Source organism: Trichophyton verrucosum (genome assembly GCF_000151505.1).
Source record: "Trichophyton verrucosum HKI 0517 chromosome Unknown contig01254_1.f1.exp, whole genome shotgun sequence".
Taxonomy (NCBI): Eukaryota; Fungi; Ascomycota; class Eurotiomycetes; order Onygenales; family Arthrodermataceae; genus Trichophyton; species Trichophyton verrucosum.
In genome coordinates, this window is record NW_003315131.1 from 1 (window position 1) to 9,727 (window position 9,727).

A 9,727-nucleotide genomic window follows, 5' to 3' on the forward strand; every position below is an offset into this window, starting at 1 on the left:
GACAAGTAGGGGCGTTCTCAATATTAGTTCATGTAGCTGTTACATTAGGTACTCATGATCGGCAGTGCCCAGTATATGAGAACGTTACCGTCGTGGTTTGGAGCTTTCTTGAGCCGCGTTGACAAGTATCTGATCATTTCAAGGCCCAAGAATAATGATATTTTTGTCTCTATACAACCAAAGCCAAACACTATTGGGAAACTAGCACTCCATATAGTCGCACACAGCAATCGTACTACAAGGAGGCTCAGATGAGAGCCTGTAAAAAGCTTGGCGCTGACCCACTTCCCGCAACCTTAAAAGGAAAAGAAGAAGCAGTGAATATTTAGTAGCTGTTGAAGTCCTTATTTGCTTTTATTTGAATCTCCAATTTGAATTCTTCGCCTTAGTTTGCATGCCACTCCGACTGGCACAAAGTAGAGGCTCTCATACAAGCATTTAGTGTGTCCTACCGTATTCCAAGATGCCATACCAGATATCTATATAAGTCCTATGCAACCGCATCATTTGACTAACCTAGAGAAATAAAATTCACGGGCGTTGTCATATTTTATATTCTTGGATAGCCTATTCAAGTTGAGAGTGTGAGTATAGCTTGGAGAAATATTTGATCGTGATAACGTACTCAGTAGAAGTCATAGCGCGCTGGAAGCAAATAATGTCCCCGTCGCCAATCTCTAACTGTTTCATTGTCTTTTTCCCGTCCATCTTATCTATCGAAGTGGGTTTGATTTCCTATAATTATTGCCTGGTTAGCCCACCTGCATGCGAAAAATAATATTTATGACCAAACACACCTCGTAGTAAGATATAGGGGTATTGGGCTCCCACTCCATAGCCCTGCAGATCATAGGAGACAGGTCATCAGGCCGGTCATTAGGATGGATATAGACAGAGCAGAACCCTGTAATTTCCTGTTTTATTACATCAAAGTACTTGAGGAACACGAGAGATGAATCAGGCCCATTCCTGTCCCCATAGAAACAACCATCACTCTCAACCCAGAGCTGGAATTCATGTGGAAGTCTGGGATAATGCGTTTTCCTTACATCTCCCATCGTCACCCCAGGGTCCAGAGGAGGGCCAATTGGTCGAATGGTTCCATTTTGTCGAGTTATCATTGGCCAGATTCTGGTGGCTTTTCCGGGTATGTTCAGCGCCTGAGTTACCGCGCTAACAAGTTCCTGCACCAGCATGTTTTCTTGAAGGTGGCTGTAAGATAGGGAACTAGCTGATTTATCATCGGTTGGTAATTTCGGAACAATATCGAGCCCATGGTGTTTGTAGAAGTCATTAATAGAGAAGAGCCTAACATTAATGTCACTATTAGTAGTATAATTAGCCTTAAGCTCCTTGCTTTGCGCGTTGATTGCCGCTTCCGCCTCCTTTGTTAATTTGGAACCATAGAAATCTCTCAAGTGATCTTCTTGTGTGTACGCAGATGGCGAAGAATAAATTCTATCAGGAATTTCATCTTGTAGTACGTCTGCTAGGACACGATTAGCTTCACATTTCCGTATGTAAATCAACATGGTGGCTGTTTTTTCCTGGTATTTCTTTGCATTATAATAAGGCTCCAAGACCTTGGAAGGTGGCTGTTCCTGACTAGTTTTGAAGACTCCGAAATTGTCATTCATAGCGTCCTTCATTGTAGCTAGCGTGACCCTGTCATCATCGAACTTATAGAAATGTCCATCAGGCTTCGGTCTGATGAAAGTATAGTAGTGAGCGTTAGACGGGCCGCTTGCGTGGACCACAACACCGAAGAGTATATAGTCCCCTGACTGAGATTTATCAGCTTCGCTGGAAAGATATGGTGACATATCGATTTCTTCTGGAAATTCGTGATAATCTGTGATTTTTTTCATTTCTCCAGCATTGATGTCGAATTCCACTCGGTTGAGGTAAATAGTGAGAACCCATGGAAGGTGAGAAAATGTATTGCGTTTAACCACATCTTTTGTCTCCAATATGGCCCCGGTGTAAAAGTCCTTGAAAAGAACTGCGGAGGTATATTCCTTGAAGCTATCCACCAGTGTTCGGTGTCCACGGACATTAAGCTCGATGTGAGTGAATTCCTCCTGCTTAGACCATTCATAGGAGCCCTTGACGGTGGATAAGTTTGTTATACCGTTGATGGTAAAAAGTTGTTTGAAGGTATCACGGCAAGGGGTAACCTCGAGCCTTTTCTCAACACATGATAGTAAAATGCTTGAGAATTCCTGCGCATCCTGCGGTTCCAAAAGGTGCATTGCTCTCCAACCAAAGGAGTCTGTAAGTTTGACAGGTGAAATAGCGGATGATTGTGTCTGAAGTAAGCAAAAGACATGCTGCAGCGCCCAAGCTTTATCTGTTGGCTCATGTATAGCTGTAGGCGCTCGGTATATTATCTATTAAATGTTAGTCCAATAAACCTAGTAGAATTAGGCTAATAGGATATTCTGACCTTTCTAAACAATGATATGTGATATAAATTTTGAATAACACAGCTCAGGTAGTCGGTTGCTCCTAAATTGCTTACCCCGACCAGGCCAGTTACGCTTTTTGAATCATATCTAATTTGGCAAATATCAGTTTCAACCCAGAGACAAAAGACAAAACGAATACTAGATAGTTATACTTGACAAAATTATGCCACAATAAACCCGTCGGGTCTTTGATTACCCGGACATAGGCGGTTAATCTAACACCTTCGGTACCTGAAAACGGAGATCCAGGGGTTTCCAAGGATGTGGATGGCTTTTTACGTTCACAGAATTTGGTGAACCCCCAATCAGGCTCTTCGGCGTTAAATCTATGAGCAGCAGCTGGCAGGTGGATTAGTTAATTGTTCAGACTGACAAATAGGGGTGTTCTCTGGGGTAGAAATTAACCATGAGAAACATAATTTGAGGGATTCTTTGGATCCCACAGAACTAACGCAAACTGAACACAGGCGTGCCAATCTTTCGATGGTAAACTAGTATCAATGTACCGCTGGAAATATATGGATACTTTGTCCACGCCATTTCCTTGGGGATAGAGAAGAATTTGCCTGGTTGCGGCTATCAGTATAGTGATTGACTGTGACATGAAAATTACTCATAAGAATATTTCCAAACATACCATGAGCCACTTCCACACTGAAAGGGTTTACCAAGTTCTTTCGTTTGTAAGCTAGTCCAATCTGGAATCGTCCAAGTGTTGTGAGTTTGCTCTTGTGTCTCGAGGTCGTTGCCGAGAGGCAGTAGTTCTGCCATCATAGCAGGATCTAGATAGTATTCATCCTTAAGTAAATTCGCATTTCATGACATACACGGGTATCAAGTATCTCACGGTCAGAAGCGAGTGGTTTTGCGGTTGCTGCAGGCCCCTTGGGCCTAAAGGCCAAACCTGCATTGCTCATGGTTATTTATGACTTTTCCACGCCGTATATATGAAGGTCGAACAATGGGCAGGGTAGTGTGAGATAATATTGAGTCAGTCTTTGCAGAGCGCATTTCGCAACCTTCCTTTCTGCAATGTGGTCGAAGAAATTTAGCTTGATTCCCATCACAGGGAAAAAGTAATTATATCTAATGGTTACTGGTCATCGTCATGTGAAGCTGTGTGGCTTTATAAATACGAGAGGCTCCCCGCCCTTCAGGATATTTTAAGTATGGGGAATCCGGAAGATATAGATACGAACCTCTCCCACCGTGGGTGCAAATCTGCGGAACTCTCGGGGGTAAGCAGTGCAATAGCTCAGGAATATCATTTACCAACCAATCCAACGTACACTAAATGCAGAAAATTCAGGATATCAAAGAGGAAAACAATCGCCAAATTAGTTAGAAAGCCGGTCAATGAAAATAATCAGATTGAAATTCCAAGGGTACAGAGCACCATCTGCGCCAACACACCAAAACTAGAACTGAAGTAAAAAAAATCCATTCTCAAGGACGAAGCGCAGACTGTAATGTACAGTTACTCCCAGTCTTCCTCGTCGCTATCATCATCCTTTGCTGGTGTGCCGGATTGATTCTCCTTTGGGCTGCTAGGGGAATGGCTCGTGGCACCGCTGATAAGATCATAGCTTGCATCACTTCCAGCTTGAGATTGGAGGTCATTCGAACGGCGCGGCTCCTCGGCTTGTAAATGTTCATTGCTTGGTGTGTTACTAAACGGTTTAGAGAGGGATGCAGCTTGTGGAGTAGCAGGGGAATCTGAGTCGGAATCCTCATCCCATGCGACCTCTTCGTCCTCATCCGTAGATGCTTTGGTTCTAGTTAGTATATCGTTATGGATGCGTTGCTGTAAAAGGGAATGGTCTTACCTTTGAGCAGGTCCTTTCGTCGCTTCTCCTCCGTCTCAATAACTAGCCGTAGAAAGTAATATCGACGCCAGAAGTCGCCGTACTCGACTTTCTCCGGGACGAGTGACTCCATTGCCTTACGAAGTTCGGGGTATTTTTCTAAATCTGCTGCAATGCTTTCCGTCTTTTTGTCAACTTCGAAATTGTCCTTGAACGCGTCCCACTCCTTGCTAGCAGGGTCTTCCGAGAACCCTTCTAGGCTAGAATGGATGGCATGAAGTTGAGCCTCAAAACGGGTAGTATGAATAACTCTCTTGCCGTCGGAGTCTCTGCTCTCAAAAAGCACCTTTCCATCCGTTTTGTCGTCTGTTGAACTCGGCGGGGCAATGCTGACGGCCTCACGTAGGAAGTTTCGAATATTTGTGCCAAACTTCAGTAGAGCTTCATCTGCTGCATCCTCAGCCTTCTCGAGGTCCTTTAGTCGTTTGGCAGCCTCTGAACGGAACCGTGAAATAAACCCTTCACCATCCGCGTCCACACTATCGCTCCCAGTACCTGCCTTGTCACTTGGCTTTATGGTTGCCGCATCGTCTGCCGTTGATGACTCTTCTCTATCTCCAACCACTTCATCCGTTTCATCAGTCGCGCTTAGTCCGCTAATCGAAAGGCCTCTCGTTCGGTCGATTAAGCTTGCTCTAAGTCCTGTAAACCCCCTGATGGCTTCCTCACTCGCTGCGTTGTACTCCTGGCGAGCACCTTCATAATACGTCTCCGACTGCTTCCGGACATTGCTCCATAGCCCACCAAGGCGGGCACCCCAGGGTTGGGCTGATAATAGACGAAGGGAGTCTTGAAATTCGCTAGTTAAGTCCTGCCGCTGGCCAGAAGATGACGATGGCTCGCCGGGGCTGTCGGAATCATGGGGGTTGCCGGAGGAGGCGAGACTCTCCTCTTGGATGTGGTCGTACGCTACATCCATAGCTAGAGAACGACCATGTGCGACTGATGTGAGGGAGAGCGAGGCGAAATGTCAACGGCGAGAAGGACGCTGTCGGTTGAAGCCGTGTCGTTATCTTGGTCTGTTGTTGATATCGAGGGTCTCACTCATCACATGGCCGGTTGTGGCTGCCCCTGGGCTGAAGCTAGCTAACGAGTTTAGCCTTTTGTTAGCTAAGTGTATTTGTTTATTTTTATCGAGACAACTGCCGAACTAGACCAAATATATGACCCAGTGATACCGCCAGTGATATTATTATTATATAGGGATGAAATATGAACATATGCATTACTCTATTCTTTAGTGTGTCTTAATCCAAGGACAGAGGCTGGGCTTGGGCTGCAACCAACCTGATCTGATGGTCACAGCAGCGCAATAGCCACAGAGATCGCAGAGCTGCCATGGGGCCAGCAGGAAGACAGCAAAAATGGCCAATATAGTGTGGGATCGAAGGGAAATAATAGCTAACTTTCATGCGGCGCCGTGCCGTCGTCATTAAGGTCATTAACATCGTTACTATGTGGCCCCGGAACCCAGTTAGGTGGTCCAGGTATGCTCTCCATTAAGCTCTCGGTGAGGAGTTGGCTGCATGTTATTATCCTCCGTGCCTCAATCTCTGTCTCCAAAGCCTGTGAGCCGGGAACCTCCACTTCCACTTCCGACCCGGAACGTTGAGATGATTCTACTTGGACCACTGGCGATAGAGCTGACGTGGCTTGATCAGGTTCAGTATCGTTCTGTCGAGCTGAGCTGGTGTTCTCCCACTCATGCTGTGGACGTGCTTTTGCCAGAGTTTCCTGATTATCGGAGTCACCGATAGATGGGAGATTAGACTGCGAAGATTCAATGATCTCCGTATACCTCGCGGATTCGGAAATGTCCTTTGAAGACTGTGAGGCATGAACCTTTTCAAATGCATAGCTCATGGGCTGGCGTGTATAGTATACAGACATTGTATCAGACATGTAAGTCGAAGCTGGGATATTCTGGCTTGACTGCTCGATATTACTCCCAAGAGAGAGCTGAGGGCCATCCTGATCGCTCGATCCTGACTTTCGTGTCCCCTTAATTCCAGGCGCGTTTGGACAAACATCTTCCATAGATTCAGGCTTTGCTTCGCCATCTGTCTCATAAACAATGCTTTCCGGTTGTCCTGGCTCTGAAGCCTGGAGTTCTTGTGTCTGGCGCTCTCTACGTGTGGCATTGAACCGAGCATTGATATCCTCTCCGAACGAAATTGACGGGTCGGAAGTAGCTCTTGGGGAAGAGAGTGCGGAGGCTGGGCTTCCTGGAGCAGAAATACCAAAGTAGCCGTCATCTGGCACAACCTGCGAGTCATAATCGTTTGCATCGAACCTGAGCAATGACCTGCGTTTATTGAATAATGGAGCTGCAGGCGAAGCTAATGACAGTCGAACGGGGCTGTTTTTGACACTCCTTGGAGTTCTCGGACTGTTCAAGGTGATTTCAGGACTTTCTGGAGATTGAGACGAGGGGATAACCCAGCGTGTTTGCTTGCGGGGCGTAACAGGATTAGTAGGTGGTAGCATCTTGCCATGTCTCGCTGCCTGTTCAGCGGATATTTCCAGGCTAGACTGGCCCTTTCTTGCCGGCAGCCCCTCCAATTTGTTTTCACCTGCTTTGGGAACATTATCAGCCGGTGGGTTTGGGTCCCCATCTTCTTCATCAACGGCATTTTCAACATCTTCCAAGATTGTCTCCATCTCAACGCCGCGTCTCTTTCGTGGGTGCCTAGAATTGTGCTCCCCAGAGTCATTCTTATCAGCGCGAGGAAGAGCCCAGTCAACGTTCACCATCTGCGTCAACGTTCTGTTCGGCCTATCGTCTCTCTGCCTCTTCCTCTTCCTCACATGATCCCTTGTGGTTTGTTTCTTTGGTCGTGGCCCTCCACGCTCTTCGCCATCGGTGGTTTCTGCTTCAAGCTGGGAACCCCCATCGTCATCCTCGCTCCCTGGATAATCCTGTGGTAGGACGAAGTTGAGTTGAGTCAACGTCTTCTGACTCCTGGTGTTCCCACCGAGGGCAAGGCGATGCTGCCTTTGCAGGTTGCGGGTACGCGACGGATAGCTTCTCCTGCGAAGGGCATATCGAGGTTTTGTGACGCTGGGCCGTCCAGCAACAGCCCTCCTGGCAGACAGCGGCCGGGTCATAACGAAAACATGAGGCAGCTTTGGTACGCCGGGACGGGTCCAAGTCGAGCCCAAGTCGAGCCCAGATCCAGCCCAAGTCGGGTTCAAAGTCGAGTCCAAATAAAGTCCGCTTGCGCTCTTCGCGTTCCATTCTTAAATTGAAAATATTCGCGACGCGTATTTATTACATAATAAGAATAACACTTGGCATAGAAGAGCCGCATGACGAGATGAAGCTAAGTATATATATACAGAGTAGATTTATTTTATTAAATAATAGTATAGTACAAGAAAGTTCGAGCGGCGAGCTACACTTATTATTAAGTATTGGTTATCTAATTAGTAAATAATACCTAGTAGTAAATACTTAATTATATATAGAGATACTTATAATATTAAATAATTAAAGGCTTAAAATTTTATTTTATTAGGCTTAATAATTATAAATATAAAATTAGTACCTTATAATTAGTAGTAGTAGAAGTATTTGATAATTATCTAGTTACTATAATAAGGCGTTATATATTAATAATATAGGCCTTAGAGGTATTAATATATAATTATACTACTATTAGTATAATATTTTATAGATATAAGTTCTTTATATTAGTATTAATTTAAGAAATATTTTCCCAAAATACTTCTCTTCCTTTTCTTATATATATGCTTCTTTTACTTTAAGAAAGCTCTTTATTAGGTATCTAGTAATTAATATTAGATACCTAATAATTAAATTCTTTTTTAGTACTTAATTTCTACTATAGATTTTATCTAGAGGTAAATAATTTTATTATTTTAAATATTTATCTCTAAGCTATATTATCTAGTTTATTTATCTAAAGTTCTTTATAATATAATTCCTACCTTTACTTTTTATATTATTATTTAGATAAAGTAACTTATTAGTATGTAAATTAGTTAAAGTAGTAGCTATAGTATTATTATTATTATCTTCTGAAGAATTATTTAAATTATCTAAATTTAAACTAGAAAAGTCTTTTAATAAATTTAAATCTACTACTATATTTTTAAATTATATAGAGGAAATATCTTAATTTTTAAACTTTTTAATAAAAGAAGAAATTACTTTAGGGGCTTATAATATTAAGCCTAAGCTTAATTTTAGAGAATGAGAGTAAGCTTTCTTATTAATAGGGGTTTTAGTAGTTTCCTCTAGAATTTATTCTATTACTATATTATTATTAGAAGTAGAGAAGGGGGGGATGGTAATTAATAATTTGGACTAGACATAAGGATAGATAGGTTAGGTTAAACTCGGGGGGTTAGAAGTTTGCTTATTATAGGTATAGGTAAACTTATCTAGTTAGTAGTTAGGCTAAAAGTAATATAGACTTTACCTATTTACCTATATAGACTCTACTAAGAACCTTATTTAGGTTAAAAAATGATAAGTAATAAATTCTCTTGAATATAAGATTTACTTATATTACTAAGTACTTACTAAGTACTTACTAATTACTTACTAAACTTATATTACTAAGTATAAAGACTGGATAAGATATAATATTAAACTCTATTATATTTATAATTACTATTATTTATTGAGGCCTTTATATAAAGAAGTATTTATATTATTAATTTAGCTTAATATATACTATTTAGTAGTAGATACCTTTTAGATAATGCCTTATTATAGAGGGATATAGTAATATTCAAATAATTATAAAAATAAAGAATATAATAAAGTAGTAGCTTATTAAATAATTATCTATTATTATTATAATAGTAGCTTTTAGAGTATTCGAGAATAGTATATATTTAATTATTTTTAAATTATAGAATATTAAAGGGTATTTAGTATACTTGATATTTTATTTATTATAACTTCTAGTAAATAGCTAAATAATAAGGGTATACTTTTATTATTTTTATATAACGAATATATAATAAATAATATTATTATTTTTATATAATAGATATATAGTAAATAATATATATATTTAGAAATTATAATAGTAAGTTCTAGTTACTAGAATAATAATATATTAGTAATATATTATTTTTATAAATATATAAAGCTACTAAGTACCTCTCTTTATTAAAGTTAAACTAATTTTTTTTATATTAGAAATCTAATAAAGCTAGCTTATTATAAGAATTTTTTTCTAGAAATTATTTATTTATAAAGTTCTTCTTCTATAAAATATTAATAATATACTAATAGAATTAGGATAATTAAATTTATATTCTACTTATATTAATTTATTCTACTATTTATAAAATTTATAGTATATAATATCGAAGCGGTAGCTTACTATAAATTTTAAAAATATTAAATCTCTAATA

At 40.7% G+C, this 9,727-nt stretch overlaps 3 protein-coding genes across 3 annotated transcripts; all 3 read right to left on the bottom strand.

The window, feature by feature from the left end:
* Positions 1-567: 567 nt before the first annotated feature.
* Positions 568-2,252, bottom strand: TRV_08049 (uncharacterized protein; the record flags this gene model as incomplete). The annotated part of the gene is made up of 2 exons (XM_003017894.1): positions 568-735; positions 798-2,252. The coding sequence occupies 2 exons, from the start codon at positions 2,250-2,252 to the stop codon at positions 568-570; spliced, it is 1,623 nt and encodes a 540-aa protein (XP_003017940.1).
* A 1,693-nt stretch (positions 2,253-3,945) lies between these two features.
* TRV_08050 (uncharacterized protein) lies at positions 3,946-5,252 on the bottom strand (the record flags this gene model as incomplete). Its single annotated transcript, XM_003017895.1, has 2 exons — positions 3,946-4,235; positions 4,295-5,252. The coding sequence occupies 2 exons, from the start codon at positions 5,250-5,252 to the stop codon at positions 3,946-3,948; spliced, it is 1,248 nt and encodes a 415-aa protein (XP_003017941.1).
* A 482-nt stretch (positions 5,253-5,734) lies between these two features.
* On the bottom strand, positions 5,735-7,459 carry TRV_08051 (uncharacterized protein; the record flags this gene model as incomplete). The annotated part of the gene is made up of 1 exon (XM_003017896.1): positions 5,735-7,459. The coding sequence occupies one exon, from the start codon at positions 7,457-7,459 to the stop codon at positions 5,735-5,737; it is 1,725 nt and encodes a 574-aa protein (XP_003017942.1).
* Between the last annotated feature and the right edge of the window lie 2,268 nt (positions 7,460-9,727).